The sequence below is a fragment of the Astatotilapia calliptera genome, chromosome 6, assembly GCF_900246225.1.
Source record: "Astatotilapia calliptera chromosome 6, fAstCal1.2, whole genome shotgun sequence".
Taxonomy (NCBI): Eukaryota; Metazoa; Chordata; class Actinopteri; order Cichliformes; family Cichlidae; genus Astatotilapia; species Astatotilapia calliptera.
In genome coordinates this window covers 12,221,214-12,245,434 of record NC_039307.1, presented here as the reverse complement: position 1 = coordinate 12,245,434, position 24,221 = coordinate 12,221,214, and the positions used below count along the sequence as shown (strand labels likewise).

The 24,221-nt window shown below is 39.5% G+C and overlaps 1 protein-coding gene across 4 annotated transcripts in view; it reads left to right on the top strand.

Moving 5' to 3' along the window:
• The first annotated feature begins 421 nt into the window (after positions 1–421).
• The window catches only part of pnpla6 (patatin-like phospholipase domain containing 6), a 36,833-nt gene continuing 13,033 nt past the window's right edge, over positions 422–24,221 (top strand). For 3 of the 4 annotated variants that reach the window (XM_026170346.1, XM_026170343.1, XM_026170344.1), the window contains exons 1-22: positions 423–540; positions 9,225–9,313; positions 14,157–14,210; positions 14,604–14,691; positions 14,802–14,884; positions 15,019–15,110; positions 15,232–15,372; positions 15,755–15,914; positions 16,342–16,422; positions 17,874–18,002; positions 18,182–18,262; positions 18,685–18,820; positions 19,394–19,462; positions 19,940–20,040; positions 20,393–20,572; positions 21,053–21,130; positions 21,312–21,517; positions 22,598–22,729; positions 22,892–23,015; positions 23,248–23,361; positions 23,464–23,539; positions 24,064–24,213. In XM_026170346.1, the coding sequence (XP_026026131.1) occupies positions 9,266–9,313; positions 14,157–14,210; positions 14,604–14,691; positions 14,802–14,884; positions 15,019–15,110; positions 15,232–15,372; positions 15,755–15,914; positions 16,342–16,422; positions 17,874–18,002; positions 18,182–18,262; positions 18,685–18,820; positions 19,394–19,462; positions 19,940–20,040; positions 20,393–20,572; positions 21,053–21,130; positions 21,312–21,517; positions 22,598–22,729; positions 22,892–23,015; positions 23,248–23,361; positions 23,464–23,539; positions 24,064–24,213 (2,323 nt within the window). In that variant the 5' untranslated portion in view covers positions 423–540; positions 9,225–9,265. Of the gene's footprint in view, positions 541–9,224; positions 9,314–14,156; positions 14,211–14,603; positions 14,692–14,801; positions 14,885–15,018; positions 15,111–15,231; positions 15,373–15,754; positions 15,915–16,341; positions 16,423–17,873; positions 18,003–18,181; positions 18,263–18,684; positions 18,821–19,393; positions 19,463–19,939; positions 20,041–20,392; positions 20,573–21,052; positions 21,131–21,311; positions 21,518–22,597; positions 22,730–22,891; positions 23,016–23,247; positions 23,362–23,463; positions 23,540–24,063; positions 24,214–24,221 lie in introns of all 4 variants that reach the window. The other variant, XM_026170345.1, reaches the window with a different exon arrangement.

The window sequence follows — 24,221 nt, the reverse complement described above, 5'->3', positions numbered from 1 at the left end:
ACGAGAGGGCAACGTTGGTTCAGTTTTATTTGCAGTAAAAGGTATTGGGTGAAAATAACGGCCGTCTTGTTTCGACAAGGTACTATATTTTAATGTCAAGACAGAGCGATTTCCCGAAAATAACATATAGCTAATGACAGATTTAAACGTAACGGAAGTGACGGACATGTGAGGAACTAATTGAGGTTTGATTGTTTTATTAACACTTTTATCATTCTTAAAGGTGTAGCAGTATCCCGCGGCAAAGGCGAGTGATGGTTGTCTTATTGTCAATCATTCCAAATATTATCCAATCACGGGTCGTCTGGTTAGTTATTCTAAATTCTCATTGGACACAGATTTTTTTATTTACATAAATGTGGGCGGGAGATCTGGGCCAGCGCCCAGTCTTGTATTTTAATTGGGCCGACTTGACAACATCGTCAATGTTGATTGGACGGAGGTCTAGCGGACTTAGACGAGGAGGGGCTACATTGAAGATGATTTCCGTTGTGTTTCACTTGACTGTACGTGACGATTGACCGGAGTGTATCAGCTTAGGTAAATCCTTCTATACATATATTATTTAAAGAGATGAGTTTGGTATATGTTTTAGTAGACGACTGTATAATTTTACGAGGCTTTTACTTAATGATAGTAGTGAAAACCGGAGATAGCTCTTCAACTGTGTCACTAATATTAATATTATAGCTCTGTCACATTGCTCTTTTGGAGGTCAGAAAAAGACGAACTGTAAACCCAAGCCCGTTATCGTATTTACGATGGTTAGAAGTTCTTGCACCCCCAAGTCATTAATGATGGCCGGAGAAAACCGGTAACGACAGCTAGCTAACATCCCGTGACAATAATCTGTCAGGTGCCCTCTGCCTTGAAGGTAGCAAAGATTTTTCTACTTCCAGCTTATCGGCTGTGTCCTAATACTAATACTAATAATAAACGGTTCTCCGAGTTGAAAGAACTAAACGAGGCCTAACTATAATCTAATCTATGTAGCCACTGTCGTCTTCGGGATTGGTTTCATGTGAGTGTTTGCTAGCTAACGGTACACTACTGCGACAAAATAAAAAATAAAAACACCATCTGCTGGTGTGTACTAGCTACCTAAATGTCGTAAAGCTTACTATAAAAACTCCACTTTTTTCTAATGTACTGAAGGTGAATCCTCACCACCAGGGTCTGTTTACAACGCAACCAAATAACCAGAGTCAGCAAACCAGCGCCGCTTCGGGCGTAAATTATGGAGAGCAGTTTTAGCTGGATGGAAACACGAGCTAATGTCATCCTCACACAGTGGGCAGTGATGTAGTCAGAAGACGCCCCCTGAAGAGCAGGAGTGTAATTTAATATGATATTTATGTTTACAGGCTCTGGACAGAGCACAAGAAGGCTAATGTGAACATAAATCCGTGCAGCTAATGAACAGTTTTTGAACAAAATTCACAGTCACGTGTAGCTTTCCTGCACCTGGTTGGCATGTCCACAATTTAACAGAACACTTCCTAAATATATTAAACTGTATATTTTGTGCGAGAAGGGCTTTAATACTCAAATACAGGCAAAACACTGGACAGATCGGTACAATATAACTAGCTGGTCACTGCTTTGCTGCAGTTTGCATGTGTCAGGGCTCTATGCTGCCTGTATTTTATTAAAAAAAAAAAAATCCCAGTTTGGGCTGAAAGTAACAACAAAAGAACTGTTTTGTTTCCCTTTACCTGTCTTAAATACACCATTTAACCATTAAGATACAGAGTGATAGTTCAGTCCACTTTGGAATCTTTTTTTTTTATCTGTCAGAGTTTCCAACCATACACATCACAAGACCTTGAAAGCCCAAACTGTTGTTATTGTTACCATGAATCTCATGGTATAGTCGGTACTCTGTTAACAGTCAGTCCAGGTCAGATCGTGTATAGTGGGTTAAACACTGGCTTCATTGTTCCTAGAGAACAATAGGAGTAGGGCTGCATGGAGAGGGGCACTGCTTGGAGGCTAGAGGGTGAATACTATCTCCTTTGGGTCTATCATCCTGTACTCTTCTTAAAGGTGCTATTGCCACACTTTAAAACTATGCTGAGTGAAGTGTCAAGTGTAACTCTAAGTTTCAGTTTTTATTTTGTCTGGATTTACGCAAGGTTTGATACACTGGCTGCTTCAACAGAGGCAGAAAAAAGATTTTGCAACACATGGGACTACTTTATCAGTCCATTCTTAGCTCGCCTATTTGTCCATTCTTAAATTAGGCCAGGTTACCATGGCATCCTTTGTTGTGTTCCTCCAGTTCTTGAATAGTTGTTTTCAGTATGGAGGGCACGTGGGGGTGTGCTTGGTCTGCAGCAAGGTTTCGGTGGCTGGTATATGTAAAAGTAACATCCAGATAAATGCCAGGATCCAAGATTTGTGCCTTTTGGTAGGAAATGCTAAAGATGTTCCTATGCGGTGTTGTAGCTCTGTGGGTCCTTTGCAGCAGCATGCTGTTCTGTGGTTTTGTTTATGATGCACAGGGTCACTTCATGTAACACAACACTCCACTCTGTTTTTCACAGATTGAATTTCATCCATGCATCAGTCCAGCCTCTCTATCTCTCTCCGAGTCACCAATCGCACAGGAGAAAGCTGCTGCTGATTGCAGTTTATGTTGTATACTAGAGCTGGGCGATAGAACGATAACGATATGTATCGCGATATAACTTTTACTCGATAGAGAAATTAAACTATCGCGATAGACTTCACCGCTCTTGTCCTCTTGAAAAAAAAAGGTCAGCCAATCCAAATTAAGTAGCGCAGAGCCGAACCAATCACAGCCGCAGCGTCACGTCGCGTGACTTGTTATGTACAGCACAAGTGCCAAGCCGCACGTGTGTTTGTTTGGGAAGCAGCCAGCGGGTAATGGAGCCAGCGCGTAATGGAGGAAATGAGTGTGCCGACTAGAAAAATCAACCGAGCGTGACCGAAGAGAAAACAGATGATGGTTCCAACGCCGGAGAGATTGTCGAACGGAAGAGCCATAGAAGTTCCGTAGTGTGAAGGTATTTCGGCTATTTCAAGTCTGACAAAAAACAGAGTAGCGTGCACTGTAAATTGTGCCGAAAGCAAGTCTGGAAATACAATAAACTGGTGCATGCGTCACACTGTGCGCCACGTTATTGTTTCGGTGAAATGAATTTCTACAATACTGTTACTGTTAATTCTACTCTCTGCAGTGTTTAAATGCTTACATATACACACAGTAGAGCTGGGCGATAGAACGATAACGATATGTATCGCGATATAACTTTTACTCGATAGAGAAATTAAGCTATCGCGATAGACCTCGCCGCTCTTGTCCTCTTAAAAAAAAAAAAAAAAAAAAAAAAAAAAGGTCAGCCAATCCAAACTAAGTAGCGCAGAGCCGAACCAATCACAGCCGCAGCGTCACGTCACGTGACTTGTTACGTACAGCACAAGTGCCAAGCCGCACGTGTATTTGTTTGGGAAGCAGCCAGCGGGTAATGGAGCCAGCGTGTAATGGAGGAAATGAGTGTGCCGACTAGAAAATTCAACCGAGCGTGACCGAAGAAAAACCAGATGATGGTTCCAATGCCGGAGAGATTGTCGAACGGAAGAGCCATAGAAGTTCCGTAGTGTGAAGGTATTTCGGCTATTTCAAGTCTGACAAAAAACAGAGTAGCGTGCACTGTAAATGTGCCAAAAGCAAGTCTGGAAATACAATAAACTGGTGCATGCGTCACACTGTGCGCCACGTTATTGTTTCGGTGAAATGAATTTCTACAATACTGTTAATTCTACTCTCTGCAGTGTTTAAATGCTTACATATACACACAGTTACTGTCCGTCCACACATACGACTCGGTTCTGCTTCTATGCCCCAGCTTTGTTTACTTTTTCCCACCGAGGCTTCTAGACTTCTGATTGGCCAACATTTCTGCACGGTTAGGAATCTAGCGCCACCTGCTGCTTTGGCATGTTCATAGCAGCGTTTTCCTTCATTTCTGCCTTTATGTGTGGACGGGATTATTTTTTAAAACGGAAACGGAAAATCTCCGTTTTCAAAAATACCCGTGTACGTGTGGACGTAGCCTCAGTCTCTGACTGGAAGCGCTAATTCGTCATTCGGCTTTTGTCAGACTAAAGTAACTGTTAAAACTGTTTGAAAAGCTCAGCTATACAACAAGGAGAGATTGAGAATTTCCTTTTAGTTCTCAGTTTATTTGATATTGACAAAAGTTAGTCAGTTTGGTCTGTTCTTCTGTAAAACAAACTAAGATTTATTTTTAGAATTAATATTTTGTTTCTAAGTGGAATTGACAGTTTAGTCTGTTTCGTTTGTTCTATTTTGAAACTTAAACGCTTTAGCGGCTGCCTTTTGTGTAGTTTGCAATATTTGCCTTTATTTATCTGAAAAAGTCTCATGTTCCTTAAGTACATCTACCCTGTTGAACTTATTATGGGAAATAAATATTTAAATAAAAACAAGCTGCTGATTATTTCACATTTTACTTGTGAGCAACGGCACATTTAAATCTTACAAATATAGTTATTTGGCTTATATCGTGATAGATATCGTTATCGTCTGAAATGAAAAAAACATATCGTGATATGAAAAAATCTCATATCGCCCAGCTCTAACACACAGTTACTGTCCGTCCACACATACGACTCGGTTCTGCTTCTATGCCCCAGCTTTTACTTTTTCCCACCGAGGCTTCTAGACTTCTGATTGGCCAACATTTCTGCACGGTTAGGAATCTAGCGCCACCTGCTGCTTTGGCATGTTCATAGCAGCGTTTTCCTTCATTTCTGCCTTTATGTGTGGACGGGATTATTTTTTAAAACGAAAACGGAAAATCTCAGTTTTCAAAAATACCCGTGTACGCGTGGACGTAGCCTCAGTCTCTGACTGGAAGCGCTAATTCGTCATTCGGCTTTTGTCAGACTAAAGTAACTGTTAAAACTGTTTGAAAAGCTCAGCTATACAACAAGGACAGATTGAGAATTTCCTTTTAGTTCTCAGTTTATTTGATATTGACAAAAGTTAGTCAGTTTTGTCTGTTCTTCTGTAAAACAAACTAAGATTTATTTTTAGAATTAATATTTTGTTTCTAAGTGGAATTGACAATTTAGTCTGTTTCGTTTGTTCCATTTTGAAACTTAAACGCTTTAGCGGCTGCCTTTTGTGTAGTTTGTAATATTTGCCTTTATTTATCTGAAAAAGTCTCATGTTCCTTAAGTACATCTACCCTGTTGAACTTATTATGGGAAATAAATATTTAAATAAAAACAAGCTGCTGATTATTTCACATTTTACTTGTGAGCAACGGCACATTTAAATCTTACAAATATAGTTATTTGGCTTATATCGTGATAGATATCGTTATCGTCTGAAATGAAAAAAACATATCGTGATATGAAAAAATCTCATATCGCCCAGCTCTAACACACAGTTACTGTCCGTCCACACATACGACTCGGTTCTGCTTCTATGCCCCAGCTTTTACTTTTTCCCACCGAGGCTTCTAGACTTCTGATTGGCCAACATTTCTGCACGGTTAGGAATCTAGCGCCACCTGCTGCTTTGGCATGTTCATAGCAGCGTTTTCCTTCATTTCTGCCTTTATGTGTGGACGGGATTATTTTTTTCTGTGCTTCTGTAACATAAAGAACGAGCTGACATTTTTCTCACGAAACCAGCGATCAGCTCAACAGACCCTCAGTTTACCTGCATGCATCCTCCTCCTCATCTGTCAGCTGTTTAACACCTGCTGCTAATTCAAGAAACACGCCTAGTTACCTGGTGATAGTCACAGTTTAACTGGGCAGCCGGTGCTCGATATAACGCAACGTCAGCGCATTTTTCTGCACAAGATAAGTAAATATAGTGTTTTCCCCGAGCGCAGAGCTGCTGGAGCTCGTTTCCTTACAGAGCACTTTATAGGCGAACAGCTTTATCAGCGGCTGATGTCCAATCACCAGCACACAGCTTTCAAACCTCAGCTGAGTTTTAGCTCTCAGTGGTTAAACGCTGGACTTCATTCACTCAGGTTCTGTCTGTCGGGTCACGTTTACTTCGCTGTTTTATTTACAACTGAGCAAATCGGTTTGGCTGAGGTTAAAGTTACGTTTCATAACTGCATAGTTTCACAGACGTTTAATGGTTCACTGGCACATGTGTTAGACTGAACTATCATCTAAATATCATCTGTTTTTTAATAGTTATTCAACTGTATTCTAAGCACCAGCTGTCTGTTAGAATGTGATTTTTTTTCTCTCTCTGTTGGCAGAGGTATAAAAATGCGCAGGAAAATCTGACATGCATGGCGAACTTCACCGACGATATTTAGGGAGGAATAAACACACATCAAACATAAATGAACCATTTGTCTGTCTCCATAATTGAGAGAATTTTCTCTTCTTATGTCAACACTCTCTCTCTTTTTTTTTGCTTTTTTTTTGCTTTTTCGGTCATGTTATGTTTACCTGTCAAAGGCTTGTTACAAACTATGAAACACATTGTGCAGACTTCTGGATGTTAGAAGAAAACGAATACTGCTCATGAATGAGACTAAAGGCAGGAAGGTGTCCTTTAAAACTAAACATGTTAATAGGACCTCCCTGTTTATATCATAGTTTATGATATAGCACGTGTATTTCAGTAATAGCCTGCTGAGGCCACTATACGTGCTGGCCTCATATCAAATGTGAAGGCAGACTGAGTCTATGTTTGACGTTTTTTATATCTAATCTTCCTTTTCAAACATTTAAACAGCAGCGAGTCTGCAGCTGAGGGAATACAAATTCAAATTGTCGGAACAGGTTTGCTCGTTTCTTGGATTCATTTGGTGATTTATTAAATGTATAACTGTTATTCTAATCTGCTGCTGAGTCTCTTACACTTTTCTTTATGCTGTATATTTTCACGTCTCTGGAATAGTTGGCAGTTAGATAGTCAGCTGGGAAACTTTGTGTTAACTCATGGAGCTGAGGATATCGTGGATATGCTGACCTCGCTGCGTGGTGTACAGAGCGAGGTCAGCATGATTAATATTCACAATAAAAATATTAGCCGAACATCATGAAGTCTGTATGTGTTTCATAGTGTCGAACAACCTTTGTACAGTTAAAGCCAGCAGTTACTACATGACGGAAACACCAACGTTATCTCTTTTATGTGTTTATACACAGGTCACGCTGATTACTGAACAAAAACCCAAAGATCAGATGTTAAACAGATTTATTTGCTCTCTCTCCTCCTTAAACATGTTTTTAATGTTAGTTATAATTCAGAATTGGCGACTGAAACACGTAGGACACATAAGAACATCAGGAAATAAAACATCGATAAATATAACCTCAGTAAAAGAAGTCAGCGGGGGTTACTACAGCTGTGTACCGGGGCCTGCGCTTTGTCGGTGGGATTGCTTGCGAGGCGAGCGGGTCTATCCCACGCTTTGCCGTGAGACTGGGCAGACATCTCCGAAATCATCGAAACACTTTTGCAAAGAGGCTGTATCTTGACAAACCGACCAGACACATGAAGATTAAACCACTACATTCTCGGCTAAAAAAATATTAAAACGGTATTTGGTAACACACAAACAGGGTTTTTCAAAGCTCAGTTCTGTTAGCTTCCACATGCCGGTTGTTGTGTGCTAGAAACAATGGCCACCAGGCCAAAGCAATGGTTTTGACTCGATCAGCGTTAACCCCGCCCCCTGAGTTTGATGGGTGAGGCTGACAGATAAAATTATTTCATGATGAGAGCCAGGCGTCAGGACTGCCAAAATGAAATAAATAAATATATCATTAAATAATTAATTAAATGTGTCAATAATTAATGAAATGTGTCAATAATTAATTAAAATGTGAAATACATAAATAATTAATTAAATGTGTCAATAATTAATTAATTAAATGTGTCAATAATTAATTAAAATGTGAAATACATAAATAATTAATTAAATGTGTCAATAATTAATTAATTACATGTGTCATAACTATTTATTTAATTAATTAATTCCAATTTTAATTAATTATTGCCACATTTAATTAATTATTTAATGGTGTATTTAATTAATTCATTATGGCAGTCCTGGCGTTCCATAGTCCTCAGTCAGCTTCGCTATTTATTTGTCTGTAGACAGTGAGCTTGTTGTTTTTGCTATAGAATAAATGCCTGTGTCAGCTGAATCTGTCTGTATTCTGGCAGATGTGGGCAGTTAGGTGGTATGTGCCTGGATAAACTTGTACATCTCCTACTGCTCAGTGTGTATCTCTCTGGGGAGGTAAAATACTACAGTGTACAATGGCAGTGGTTAAAGGAAAATTGTATGTGCAAAAGAATAAACAGAAAACAACAAAAAACCTCTCCACTTATGCAGTCACTCGTAAACACACGAAAACTAAGATACAAACCTAACGAACACAAAGCTGTTGTCAACCAGCATTTCTGCCTTTTTAATTAATTAATTAATTTTTTTAATTTCATCATCATGTAATGTCCCGTTAAAAATGGCACAAATTTAGTGGAGCAACAAGAAAATCATTCCTATTTGGATGAAGGGGAAGGATAAAAAGGTGAAAAGGGGGTAATGAGTTACTACCTGTATAGTCGTTTATCTGTTATCTAGCAAGCCTGCCGTGTTTCTGTGTAACTAAGGCCTGGATCAGTGATGTCAGCAATATGCTGTTGTAGGATGCAAATTTTTGGATCCCTTTTCTTCTGTGCAGTTGAAGCGATTTTTGAAGAATAGATGCAGTTAGACAGCTAATCCAGAAACTTTAGTTAGGGACTGAGAAATGTTCTTCTCTTATGCAACTGTGTGTGCTAACAACTTCTTTGTCTTTGAACTACATTTGCTCGTTCTGCCCCACTATTTTTTTTCCTGCAGCTGTGAACTATTTAATTTGTTTGTGTGGATGCACGTCCATAGTACCACTCATACTCCTGGTAGTACAAACTGTGGTTTTCTCACTCAGCTGGGCAGCATAGACTACCAAACTGTAACATGTCAAAGAACGCTTTATGTTGACTTTCAACAAGTTACTTTGCTTTGCTAAACATGTTGGCTCAAGATATGTTTGACTTGTGTTAACAGGAAAAATCACAGTAAGCAGCTAAATAGAATTTGCCTCTCCATAATTTGAAAGTGTGTACCTGTGTTTTTCATACCGTGCCATGTCAAAATAGCTTTTTGTTGAGTATGCATATCTATCTTTGTTCTCAGTGGCTGTTGATGGACCATCCCTATGAAGAAACAGGGTTACAATGGGACAGAGTACCTCCGAACAAGAGGGTGAAGGTCACAGCCAAGAGGTTGGTTTTGACTACAGTATTTATTTGTATACGTGTCCTTGCTCCAGCGGATGGGCAGTCTTTCACAATCCTAATGTGGAAACAGGCTTCAAGGTTATTAACATAAGCCACAGCAACCTGCCAGTAGAAAACGGTGTGCTGGTGACTTGTATTAGCACATAACTTTGTGCTTACAAAAATATGAAAAGCTGACTTGTAGGTTTTAGAAAGAGACCTTGAAACAAGTGTCCATTTAAAACTTCTCAGCTAGTGCAGAATTTGAGCTTTCATTTTAAACAAAGTTAGCTTGAGAGTGTGTAGACTACGTTTACATCACTAGAGCCATCTGCTTGTCCACCACTAATATGTCTCGTTGGTTAGCCATCACCAGTTTGTCTGTCTGTAGCTTGGTCATTCTTGACCACCCTAGTGGTGCACAATTTGAGCTTTCATTTGAAACAAAGTTAGCTTTAGAGTGTGTAGACTAAGCTGAATATGGTTTTTCATGCATGCACAGTGACAGATTTGTCCTAGTTGTCATTTTGAGACAAATGCACATGCATTAGGGATGGGTATTGATAAGATTTTCACGATTCCGATTCCATTTTCGATTCTGTTTAACAATTCGATTCTTTATCGATTCTCTTATCGATTCTTATTTTTAAAAAGGAGAACACTAAGGTCGACTAGCTTAGAACTTTTTTTTATATCTTCTCTTTGAACAAGATTTAGGAGTAACATGGCCTTACAAACCCAACAGTGAGATCTTAAGAGATCCAGCCTACGGCTCTTTAATGGGGTGTCACAAGGTCCCCGGGGGAAAAAATTGTAAAAGTAAAATAAATATTCTTCTGTAGCAATAACAAAGTATAACATAAATTATTCTGTAGCAATTACACAAGAATATCCAGTAATGTCCCTGCCTACAATTAAACACATTCATTTACTGAAAATCGGGGGCATCTGCTGTGGCAAATGGGTTCAAGCCTTTGACCACAAACTCAGTCACTGCTCGGTGACATTCGTCTATCCTGGCCTGAAAGGAGACGTTACCGGTAGACTGCAGCGAGAACTGCCAGCATCTGAGCCAGCCAGACTCTGTCTGTCTCTCTCATCATGGTCACCTAAATGCACAGTAATGGCAGGTTTTGTAATAAGGCAGATCGCGCTAACATAATATGCACTGTTAGTTGATTATTTACCTGCCGCATTAACGGGAGAGGACGTGCAAACGTTACCGCTGCTGCTGGGTTGAGATTCACGAATCTGGAGCGGAATTAAAAACACGACATTCATTTAAGGTTATCGTGTGTTTTGTGAGCAAATGCTTTTGCATATTCGTAGTGTTTCCTCCCTTAAATGAAATATCTACTTTGCAAGTATTGCAAGTTGCCCTGTTGTCATCCGTTCTCGTAAAGTATAACCAAACTTTTGAGCGTTTGAGCCGCCATGTTTCCTGTGTTACGTTTTGGTGTTGTCGGTGTGTTGCTTTTGGCGTGACTGTTATGTGTTTCCTGTTTTACTTTGAAAGTCTGTGTTATCTTAGTGTTTTCAGTTTACGTTTCCCTGTCTCGTCAGGTCTAATTTGCCCCAGCTGTGTTTCCCTCCTGTTGTCCATTCCCTGATTGCCCTTCTATGTATTTAAGCCTTGTGTTTCAGTGTGTCATGGTCGCGATCTTCCCCCCGTTGTAAATAGTTTGACGTCTGGTGTTTGGTGATGTAAATAAATGTGGTATTTTGCTTTAAATCTCGTTTTGGGATTATTTTTATTTTCCTTATTTTTATTTTCCTGCGTTGCACCCCGGTTGCCTAGGCCGGGGTGTAACATATGGGGGCTCGTCCGGGATCGCTGGAGGGTCCGAAGGAGGGACCGCTTCAGCCTTCGTCCGCCTTCGCTGGAGGGTCCGAGGCTCCGCTCCATCAGCTTCGTCTGCCTTCATCCGCCTTCGCTGGGGGGAGGGTCCGTGGGACCGCCCCAGCCTTTGTCGTCGCTGGAGGGTCCGTGGGACCGCTCCAGCCTTCATCCGCCTTCGCTGGAGGGTCCGTGGGACCGCTCCAGCCTTCGTCGTCTGCTGGAGGGTCAGTGGGACCGCTCCAGCCTTCATCAGCTTCGTCTGCCTTCGCTGAGGGGAGGGTCCGTGGGACCGCCCCAGCCTTTGTCGTCGCTGGAGGGTCCGTGGGACCGCTCCAGCCTTCATCCGCCTTCGCTGGAGGGTCCGTGGGACTGCTCCAGCCTTCGTCGACTGCTGGAGGGTCAGTGGGACCGCTCCAGCCTTCATCGGCTTCGTCTGTCTGGATCAAACTTTTCACTTGGTGTTAAATGTTTGATTTTTGGGTGGGGGGAACTGTTACGTTTTGGTGTTGTCGGTGTGTTGCTTTTGGCGTGACTGTTATGTGTTTCCTGTTTTACTTTGAAAGTCTGTGTTATCTTAGTGTTTTCAGTTTACGTTTCCCTGTCTCGTCAGGTCTAATTTGCCCCAGCTGTGTTTCCCTCCTGTTGTCCATTCCCTGATTGCCCTTCTATGTATTTAAGCCTTGTGTTTCAGTGTGTCATGGTCGCGATCTTCCCCCCGTTGTAAATAGTTTGACGTCTGGTGTTTGGTGATGTAAATAAATGTGGTATTTTGCTTTAAATCTCGTTTTGGGATTATTTTTATTTTCCTTATTTTTATTTTCCTGCGTTGCACCCCGGTTGCCTAGGCCGGGGTGTAACACCTGCCAGGTAAATGACGCTCCGCAACGTGATGACGTCATTCGGGGCGACTGGAATCGATATGGGAATCGTTTGCAAAAATGGCAAACAACTCCAAGGAATTGAAACAGTGGGAACCGGTTCTCAACAAGAACCGGTTTTCGATACCCATCCCTAACATACATGTACACTTTCCACACTCAACTCACTGATTTCTGAACTATATTTTGAACTCTTATTCTAAGTCTGCAGGTGTAGTGCATTTCCATGTGCACATGCTGTCCATGCACTTACTGTCTCTAATTTCCACTATCAGTGAGTGTCAAGTGACGTGTCCAGCTTAAGACATTTACTGCTTAATAACCCTTAGCTAAACATACGGTAATCAATAATGACTGATAACGGACATGCAGTCTTACTGTCTGGCTGTCAGACAGCACCTATTACTCTTACTCTTGCAATATGGTATCTGATGGATTGTTAGTGACACACACACATAAAGACACATAAAGAAGCTTGTCTTGGCCACAAGATCTTTGCACTCTTTTCAAACTCTTTGAACTGACAGTCTTTATTTCAAAAGTAAGTGCTGAGTTTGATATTACTTAATTTAAGTAATAAAGATTTCCTTAGTTGAAAGAAAAGCCAAAATATATTGCCTGTGAGCCCAGTAATTTTATATCTGAAATCCTGAGTCTATTAATAGTATCCAAAACTGTGAAACTCTGTGTGGTAATCAGTTTGTAACTATGTGAAACATGGTAAGGGCAAAGTGTGAAGAGGATCAGATGAGTTGCTGCATTCTCATCTCCTTTGACTGTTGTTTCATGTGCATTAGGCAGTCCTTCCTCAAGGACAAATTCCGCATTCTCACATTCCAGTGCACTTCAGAACTGAAGCCTGCAGGCCCGGGCTTCATACTAGGAGATAATTAAAAAAATATTAAAAATGAAAAAAATCCCATCTCGCCACTTGGTTATGGTGTTCCACGTATGGCCTACCTGCTAGCATTTTGCACCCTGCTGTTATATGCTGGATTGTCAGGGGCATCTTTACACAGCCTGCACCTGTTGTCTTACCTGGTGTGATAGACCCCAGCTTTTATGGATCTTGTCCTCAGAGCTTGTTCCTGTGCTGCCATGATTAGTGCCTCCATGCTGTCTTTCAGTCCAGCTCTGTCTAGCCACTGGTAGGATTGCTGGATGCCAGCTGCTTCATCTATCTGCCGGTGGCATATACTGTCCAGGGGCCTGTCCTTCCATCATGGTTCTTGTCCTTGCTCCTCTTCTTTCTTGTGTTTCTGCTGACTGAGGTATTTACTAAGCACGCAGTCATCATGGATGTTTGTTGTCTCATCCTGGACAGTGGTTCTGAAGCTCACTAGTCCCCAGCCTTTTTTTTTTTTTTTGCATAGCATAAACTCTCAGGGTGCTGGATTTGGGGTGAAACCCTCCATGCATACTAACGAGCTTCCTTATCTTGATGTCCATGGCTTCTGTCTCCTCTTTTGGCCAGCTTAGTATCCCAGCAGGATATCTAATCTCTAGCAGGATGTAGGTGTTGATTGCCTGGATCTTCTTCTTCCCATTCAGCTGACTCCTCCGGACCTGCCTTACTCTCTGCAGGTATTTTTTAGTTGTGGTTTTCCTACCATCCTTCTCATGGCTTCCATTTGCCTGTGGGTATGCAGTTTGATGTCATCAATGTAGGTGAGGAGGAGGTGGCTTACAATTCCCCTGTTCCATAGTCAGTATCCATATCCCCCATTAGTTCCCGAGGAAGACTCTTAGGAACCTGTTGATCTTGTACAGCTCTAGGTTTCCAGGATGCAGTTGTGGGGCATTGAGTCATAGGCCTTCTTGTAGTCAATCCAGGTGGTCCACAGGTTGGTCAGTCTGGTCTTGCAATCGCAAGCAACTGCTCTTTCTACCAGTAGCTGGTGTTTCGCCCCTGTGGTATTCTTGCCAATTCTTTTCTGTGCCCCTCTCATATATTTAGCCACATGCCTGTTCATATTAGCCACTATGATGCCTAAAAGGAGCTTCCATGTGGTACTGAGGCAGGTTATTGGCCGGTAGTTGGTTGGGACCAATACCTAAAACACTTTTTAATTTGTTTTGTTTTTCATTTTCTGATTGACTGTACTGTTTGTGTCTTCTCTTGTTACATTAGGACGGGTTTGATAACATCAAGACTTTTGTGGAGGAGGAACTACAAACGAGCATGGTGAGCATCCAGTTTGATTTCATGTCTTAGTAAGTCTCATTCAACAGCCAATTTGTCACACAGGTAAGGGAACTGTAGATTTATACACTTGGAAATAAATTGGAAAACTAACAGAAACTACCTACGGTAATACATCTCAAGTAGGTGTAACCATGTTTACTGCTGGTAATATATGTACCTTGATGACAATGAACAAATAATTAAAAACTGAAAATAAAATTATTTGTTTTTAATGGCCTCAACTTAGTTTTTTTTTTCTTTTTAGAAAACACAAATACTTTAACTAAAATATTACTTTAATATTAAAATATCCAAGTAAATAAATGCTTTACTGTTGTAAATACTATAATGTATACCACTGACGTTCTCCCTCTTTGGTTCCTCTTTATTCAGATGGTGGGGATGGTAATTGGTGCAGGTATCGCCATAGTCCTCATCGCCATCCTGATCTTCTTCATCTTGCGGAGGATCAAGCTTCGAAGTCAGTAGTTGCTGAAATGCATTTCTCATTGTACATCTAAAACGCATAAGGATAGTCATGAAGTCAGTAGTGTGTATACCTGTGGTAATGTCATTTATTATGTTTAACAGACTTAGAAGCTCAGGAGGCTCCCAAATACCGCTTCCGCAAGAGAGACAAAGTGATGTTCTATGGGCGAAAGATCATGCGTAAAGTGAGTCAGGCTGTATAAAAGCTCTAGCTGGCTCTCACACACAGAAACACGTCATTCTCGTAGTGTTTCAGTGTATAGTACTTTTTTTTTTTTTAAGGAAAGAGTAATATTTAAACAAAACTATGTTTCATCAGGTCTCCCAGTCTACCTCGTCCCTTGTGGGTACATCCTCTTCTTCACGGCCACGCCTAAAGAAGAAGCAGAAGATGCTCAACATTGCCAAAAAGTACATCTGAATGCTAACTTTCATCAAGCATACGCTATTTTGATTGTACTAACATTCTTTATGTGGCAGTTGCTTTCCTCTTATTTCCTTCTTATTATCTTCCTGCATGCGACTTGTGTAGGATCCTGCGCTTTAAAAAGGAGGTTCCCATCCTTCAGGCTAAGGAGCCCCCTCCCTCAGTGCTGGAGGCAGACCTCACTGAATTTGATGTGGCCAATTCCCACCTCCCCTCTGAGGTGCTCTACATGCTTAAAAATGTCCGGTAGGTTTAATGTCTGTGTGATTGTGTTCTGTAGTCCAGAGTACATAGATCCAGGTGCTTGGTCCTCCCTAAGCACAGTTTTGCTCATAGGGGGTTGCTTAATTTGATTTGTTGGGGTTTTCTCCAGAATACTGTAGGATCTTTACATTACTATAAAAAGTGCCTTGTACCTGCTGTTATTGAACCATCAACTGATAAATTCTCGTGTCATATACTGTATTATAATATTTAATTCACCTCTGCATATTTTTTTATAATATATAAATCCACAACTAAACAGAAAGACCATTTTAATTGCCCTTTGTACAAACCAAGTGTTTGCAGCTGTTTGCAATGAGTGTAATTCCTAACCCCCAAGCTTCCCTTTTGTCCTTTCATACAGGGTGCTGGGTCACTTTGAGAAGCCACTCTTCTTGGAGTTGTGCAAACACATGGTGTTTTTGCAGTTCCAACAAGGGGAGTATGTCTTCAGGCCAGGTCAACCCGACAGCAGCATCTATGTTGTTCAGGATGGAAAACTAGAATTGTGCCTTACTGGAACGGTATGCAGGCTCCGTGTCCCTTTAATCATGTTTACCTCTGAATTTTATGCAATGAACTGTTGTTTTTAATTATGACTATAGTTTATTGTATGTTTTGTAAGTTTGCACAAATACTTTGTGCAAACTTATGCAAGCAGCAAAGTGGTTTACCAAGGTGCTTACCCACAAGAACACTGGCTTTAAAAAAATTGTAGCTAATCATGTCTCCTTTAGCCAGTGTTAGTGTTTGGATATATTTACCAAGTTTTAAGTCCTGAGGGAGATGTTAGTGCAGGCTTTATCTATATTGATACTTGATTGTGTACATCTATATGTATATTGATTGTGTGAATCTTTATGTACACACTCAAGTTGAACTTGAGTATAAGTTCTTAGAAAACAACTTAATTATTTACATAGATATGAATGCGTTACTCCTGTCTTCCAGGATGGCAAAGAAAATGTGGTGAAAGAGGTTTACCCAGGAGACAGTGTGCATAGCCTCCTGAGCATTCTGGATGTCATCACAGTAGGTCACACCTATTTCTTACCGCACATAAAGGCTTTGTGCCACACCTACTTATACAGACCCTGCCAGTTCTCATAACAGTCATTTACACAGCGCTAAATAAGATAACATGACTTTGTGTCATTGTGTTGGCCCACACCTACATACTACAGCACATTCACCTGCTGACTCAGTTAACCGTTTCTCACTGGATGACACAACACTCTAAAGTAATTATTTGGTTTAAACCCAGCATTCATTTCTTTTCTTTTTTCTTTTTTTTTTCATCCATTTCTAAATTTCATTTCATTTCACTTATTTATTTATTTCACACTTGGTACAACAGTTTCCACAGTTAGTTCTTTCAGACAATGTAACGCTTTTTAAAACAATGTAAATTTATACAATTCTTTAAATTATAATGAAGAGAGTTCCCCTAACCGTTGGACTCATTAATCTTTGTGTAGTCCTAGCTAGCTGATGCTTAAAATAAAATTTCCTTCTGCTGTCTTCTCCCCCCGAACACATTAAAAATAATCTTTGTAACTTAAAAGGCAAAATATTATTTTTAGCCTTAAACATAATTAATAGTGTTCGTAGTTTCACTAAATCTCCTAATTTTAATAATTTCGATTTTATAAATAATTTATTTGAATGTTCTCTAACGTTATGAATCATTCGTATGACTTTCTTCTGTAATAAGTTTAGAGGTTTTATAGTATTCTCATATGTATTCCCCCAAACTTCCACACAGTAACTAAAGTATGAGAAAAACAATGAAAAATATAAAATGCGCATTGTTTTGTAGTCTAATAAATCTCTTACATTTCCCAAAATATAAATGCTTTTAACCATCTTCTTTCTAATATACTCAATATGTGATTTCCACGTCAAATTTTCATCTATTATTACACCCAAAAAGCGAAATTCAGTAACTCTTTCAATCAATTCTCCATCAATGGACATAATGACTTCTTCCTCCTTTACACGATTGCCAAATATCATGAATTTCGTTTTTGTCAGATTCAAAGATAATTTATTTACATCAAACCATTTTTTCAATCTTAAAATCTCATAAATCATAATTTCAACCAAATCTTTCACATTCTCTCCTGAGCAATAAAAATTTGTGTCATCTGCAAATAAAATAAAATTTAACCTTTTTGATACATCACAGATATCATTAATATATAAATTAAAAAGTTTAGGTCCCAAAATAGAACCTTGAGGAACACCACATACAATCTTCAATCTTTCAGAGGTATTGCCGAGATAATGTACATATTGCGACCTATTTTCTAAATAACTCCTTAACCAATTCAATCTGTGTCGATTGAAATTAAGTAATGTTTTGGGGTCGTTCCATATAAAAACAAATAAACTGCTAATTAGAAACATCCCACCTGTAGAGCTTCTGTAAGTACAGATAGACTGAGAAAATGTAAAGTATTCTTTTGGATATTTGTGTGCAGGGCCACCAGAAGCCTTATAGAACAGTGTCAGCACGGGCTGCAGAGGTTTCCACTGTTCTCCGTTTGCCTGTAGAAGCCTTCCTGTCTATATTTGAGAAATATCCCGAGAGTCTAGTGCGAGTAGTACAGGTGAGTTGTATAATGATTATTATTCCTCAGTGTTTGTGGGGTTTTTTGTAGATGTGCTTAAAATTAGAGTCGTATTTATGGATTCGTTTTCCACACACTGTATTTCTGGCTCGACGTCTGTAAACTAATTGTTTTCCTTTCATGCTTGAAATGACTAGCTTTCTGTTGTGCCATTTCAGATTATCATGGTTCGTCTCCAAAGAGTAACAGTGCTAGCCCTGCACAACTATCTGGGGCTGACCAATGAGCTCTTCAGTCATGTGAGTTCATCTTATCAAGGCACCAGTTTGAAAGAAAGTCTTAAACTGATTAATTGCCTTAAAAAACCCCAATTATATTCATCAAAGAGTTCAGAATGGTGTTAGTCCTGAGATCAAATGTAAGCCAATATAAATATTTAAGACGAGGAGTAATGCGTGTTTGCCCATTCAAATGCTTTAAAATAGTCCACAGAATTCCTGTATGTTGATAGTTATCACTCAACCAGTAAAGTTACCGGTAACATAGATTCACAAGTGCTGTAACCCTTGTGACCTGGACCTCATAGTCCTCATACACATCCTGCTGTTTTCATGATTTCAGTGCCTAAATACTAATATCATGGTGTACTTTCCACCTTGTGAACACACACTCAAATTAATCATCTACCTCACTCTCATCCATACATTACTTGTTTTTACAGGAAATGCATCCCTCACGTCTGCCACCGCAGTCACCCCACCCTACTCGCACCAGTCCTGTACGCCATGGCAAACGCTTTGGCAGCCTGACGGTACCTGAGGAGCACCGAGAAGCAGCCGTTAAAGGTGAAACTCCAGGTAGGGTGTCAGCATACAGATTAAGTAACTCACAGTGTTAGAGAAGCTGAATCTTAGTTGAGGTGTACAGAGTTGCTTTAAAGCTTCATATGCAGGGTTCGTATGGGTGGCTGAAATCCTTGAAAATTCATAAATTTTAATATTGCCTTTTCAAGGTACGAAAAGTGCTTGAATTTCAGATGTGGTGCTTAAACGTGCTTGAAACTGTATTTCATTCACCACAAATAACTATCTGACCGAATAGTTTTCTTATCAGATAGAGAAATAAAAGGAGTCGCAAAGTAAAATTTCCCTGCCTGGGCTGCCTCGCACCTCTGCATGTCAGTCTGTTTCAATGTGTGACCCCGCCCCTACATTTTACCTCTTACTGAGGTGATGCAAAGTGAAACATAAATTGTTTTGTTTTTTTGGCTATGTGCTGGAAAAGCTTGAAAATGGACCTTGAAAGTGCTTAAAAGTGCTTGAATTTGACCCCAAAAAATGCGCATGAACCCTGCATATGTCTTCTCCGGTGCTATTTTTGCTTTGGGGTGACTTAGAAATGCTTTAAATCGTATTTATTTTTCACAACAGGAGAACAAGGGAAGGATGGAACAGTGCCAACTCTTAGCAGGACAATCTCAATGCCTGTAGACATTGCTGGTGAGGGATCTTTCTCTTGTACTGACAGATTATATTGTCTTACTGTTCTTTAGTTTTGCTGAAAGTCAGACACTTTCTTCCAGTGCAGTGTGATATTTTAAACATGTTTTAATGTAGAATGATTACTGAGAAGCCAGCAGAGAATGGGTAGCCGAAGTGTTACACTGATACCACAAACCGTTCAGCTCATCCATCTACAATATGCTATGCACACCTAATGTATACTGCTCATATTAAAAAGTTTGCCTATTGCCCACTTTAACATATATGACCAGTTGTTAATGTTACTGTTTTAGAAACACTTGTATTTGTAAGAAATGTATTTTAACAGTGCAGGTAAATAAGCAGGCAAAACCTTTTAAAAAAATGACAATATATTTTGCCTTTTGCTTGCGCCATCACATTTTCATTTGTTCTTTTTAAACATAGATCAACCTAAGAATAATTAAACCACTTAAATGTTGACCTTTTAAACAGGTGTACAGAAAAGTCTAAGATCAGACTTTGACATGGCGTATGAAAGAGGACGGATTTCTGTCTCGGCAGAGGAAAGCAACACTCCACCCACTTATACTCGGGTCAGTACACTGCAGACTCTCAGGACAAAAATGAGAAAAGATATAAACCCTCCTTATATGTATACATTACATTGGTTAATTACTTAAAGAAAACAGAAGTATTTTAGAATGGAGAATAGTATAGACCACAGTTAATGAATAACAAAGAAGTAATTAATATATGATTCATAAGCCAAAAATATTTAAAGATAAGCTAAATATAAGATATTTGAGAAAGTGTGGAAAAAGAGTAGTGCTGTATCTCTGATAACGTTTTTTAGAATTAGAATTCCTGATTTAACAGCAGGAACACCTATTATAAATTGGCAAAGTATGCATATTACATTATGATTATTCTATTACATTATTACAGTCCATATCACAGGAACAGCGTGAGAGGAAGGTGACAGTAGATGAAGTTCCTTCAGGAATCTATCTGTATCCAGAGGAAGAGCCAGTTGTGGACAACATTTTTACACCCGTGTCAAATCGATCCAGTGCCGCTCTCTTTGAGGAAGGTCAGAAGGAGGTCCTAAAGCTTATGAGGATTGAGGTTCGTTTTACTTTTTTTGATTGTTCAAGGATAGTATTTTGCTGTTGTTCTATGCCGGTTTAAACTCCTACAGGCTGTGATCATAATACGACGAACAATTTGTTTTGACAAATAATGCAAGCAAATAGGTTTCCTTATGATTGACTGTTGCTTTAGAAAAAGAAAGAGTTACTGAGTCTGTGATGACAAAAAATAAACGCAAGAGTTCAGTGGTGCTTTAGGGGGTTGTGTAATTCACTTGATGCAATCTGTGCCTCTGTGCAGGTGTTGCTACATTTAAACTTTTAAAATAAATTTGTGTAACTAGATCAAAGTGTGAGTGAAGAAATAAATCATTGCCTGCAGCACGATCTTTCTCCGAGGCTCAACAAAGTGGAGTAAAAGCATTTCATTTACTGTCTTTTTCCACTTAGCTTTATCGTTTGTCACTGCCCAATAAATTTTTGACTTTTGCTTTGCTTTCTGCCTTTTGTTATGCAGGACCCATCTCTGTTAAACAGCAGAGTGACTCTGCACCATGCAAAAGCAGGAGCTGTGTTAGCAAGACAGGGAGACCAGGTATTTCACACATTCTGAAACCCTATGACCTTTTGAAAACTTACAAATTACTCTTTTAATTGCATTAATAAAGCAGAAATAGATTAGATGTAGTAAAGAAAGAAAGTACATTACTGCAGCAGTAAAAGTTATTTTTGTCTTTGTATTTCTTTTTTCCTCCTTCCTATTTTCACTTCAAAAGGACGTGAGTTTGCACTTTGTCCTGTCTGGTTGTCTGCACGTCTACCAGCGGATGATCGGCAAGCAGGAGGATGTCTGTCTGTTTGTCACCCATCCGGGAGAGATGGTGGGCCAGCTTGCTGTACTCACTGGAGAACCCCTTATATTTACCATCAAGGCTGTACGAGACTGTACTTATTTGAAGATCTCAAAGTCTGAATTCTATGAGTGAGTCTTACGGCTTTAGTGCGGATAAACTTTTAAGTGCAAGAGATGCAAATAACTTTAGGTCACTTTCACTTATATTTAAGGTTATTCTAAATTACATTTTAAAAAATAAATTAACCTCCTAAGACCTGAACTCTTTCATGGCATGCATTTTTAATTTCTCTTTGCTATTTGGCTTTTTAGTGTTCGATAGAAAACTATTAAGTCACAATTGAGTAATAATGTGCAAAACTCTTTATTTGGTGTCTGAACACAGCAGCAAAACACAAAAGCAAAATGAGAAACAACAATTGTGCCTCTTTGAGCAATACGGCCCGTTTGAAAGCCATTTGAAAGAGCAAAATTTAGTATTGTGGTCTAGACAACCCAAAATGTGATGTCCCCATATGCAGATGTCAGGTCCCAGGAGGTTAATTTAAAAACGACATTTTTATAAACCATCTGAAACAAATAAAAACTAATTAAAATACAATAAAAATATGGGAGAAATACCCTTAGTTTTAGCATCTGTTAATTTTATAAAATTTGTTATCACAACTTGCCGATGAGGCACCGATGGACATGTTGATTGAGAATTTGAATGCGATTCACCTGCTTTCAAAAACGCCTGCTTTTTTCTTCTTCTTTTTCTTTTTTTAATTATTATAATACGTGTGCTGATTTTCCTAAATTTTGCCTCTACCATTTGCGCTCCATACATTAATAATTAAAAACACTAAAACAACTGAAACTAATAAACACTAAACTAAAACTAAACATTTTCAAACAGTAAGAACTGAAATGAGCAAACCCACTCTGAAAGCTAACTGAAGCTAAATTGAGTTAAAAACAAAAACAAACATGCATACACATTTACACAAAGCTTGTATCACCTGAATAAATAAGAAAAAGCCAGCTTGTGAAATTCATACATACATCCAGAGAATATGAAAGCTTAAAATATAAAAAAGTAAACTTTTAGTATTCTTTTCTAAAGTAATCTCCCAGTTTTGAGTTATATCTCTCTACTTTTGACCATATTCCAGTGTGAATTATTCAGTATTTGTTCTCACTCTTTCTGTTATATGCTTCCCCCTGCAGGATCATGAGGGAGCAGCCCAGCGTGGTGCTGAGTGCAGCCCACACGGTTGCAATCCGGATGTCTCCTTTTGTCAGGCAGATGGACTTTGCCATTGATTGGATGGCTGTAGAAGCTGGCAGAGCCCTCTACAGGTACTCTGCTCTCGTCTTTACTTAGACAAAGAAATGAAAACAATCTTTGCATCTATGTGAAAACAATACTTGGTCATCCTGTTACATTTCTTATTATTCAGTCATAATTATAACGGTAAATGTAAAATATGCTTTTTCTTCCTGTAATCTACGCATCAACAGACAGGATGACAAGTCAGACTGCACCTACATTGTTCTGAATGGACGTCTGCGTTCAGTCATCCGTAAGGCGAACGGCAAGAAAGAACTGGTGGGGGAATACGGTAGAGGAGAACTCATTGGAGTGGTGAGAACAAGGCATTTTTGTCTCATCCTACCCATGTGTGAATAGATACTAGTTAGTAAAATAAGCTCAAGACTATTAAGTTAAAAACAGCTGTGGTCCTGAGCTAGGATTGGGACTAGAGCAGTGTGCTGCATTTTTCCACATCTGGAAAATTTCGATTAGATTTCTTCTCATTTCTTTTTTTTTTTTTAAGTTTTAAGTGAGGGACTAATCCAATCTAACTATGTATCAGGTAGAGGCGCTGACCAAACAGCCAAGAGCCACAACGGTCCATGCTGTGAGAGACACTGAGCTGGTTAAACTGCCCGAGGGAACCCTTAACAACATCAAGCGACGATATCCACAGGTCTGTGACTTTGTCCTTGAAGTACTATTAAGTGGCTTTTTATGTTATTAATGTACTATAATAACATAGTTTCTTTTCAATTTTCTCTACTGTTGTGTTTAGGTGGTGACAAGGTTGATCCACTTGTTGGGTCAGAAGATTCTGGGAAATCTGCAGCAGGGTCGTGGGCCATTCTCTGGTAAGTCCAGTAAATTGAGGAGAAGAAAAAAACCAAAAAAAGATCAGGTGACCAGATTTAATGAAATGAGCATGCACTAATGAGCAAGGTTGAGAACTAATGCAGAACCACATGAGACCATTATTCACTTTATTCAAAAATTAAATGGTATTCTAAATATTGCAGATGTTGCCGAGACATACACACATATACTACTGTTATTATTGCACGTCATCACTGGGACATGTGGTTGCACATACAGATTTAGTTTGTCATGCTAGTTTGATTAGTGTTGCTAAAGTTAGGAGTGTTATATTCTTTTCAGGGTAACGCCCCCCACGCCTGTGCAGGATGGCGTTATGCGTCACTCTGGTCATGTAGTTGAATGCTAATTTATCTTGACATAGTCTAGTTCATTTTGTCGATTCAAGTATTGACTAGTGAGGGCAGTAACACACACATGCGTGCTTCCTCACCAGCCAGCTGTGCTTTTACAGCCTTCAGTTTCTCATTCACTCCATTTGTTCACTGTTTTAATCTTTTAGGTTCAGCCCTCAGTCTTCCCAGCATGACAACAAGTGCTGATGTCACCAACCCAGCAAGCAACCTCTCCACTGTCGCAGTGCTGCCTGTTTGTGATGAAGTGCCAATCAATGCATTCAACCTAGAGCTCAGCCATGCACTTAGTGCCATTGGTAAACCC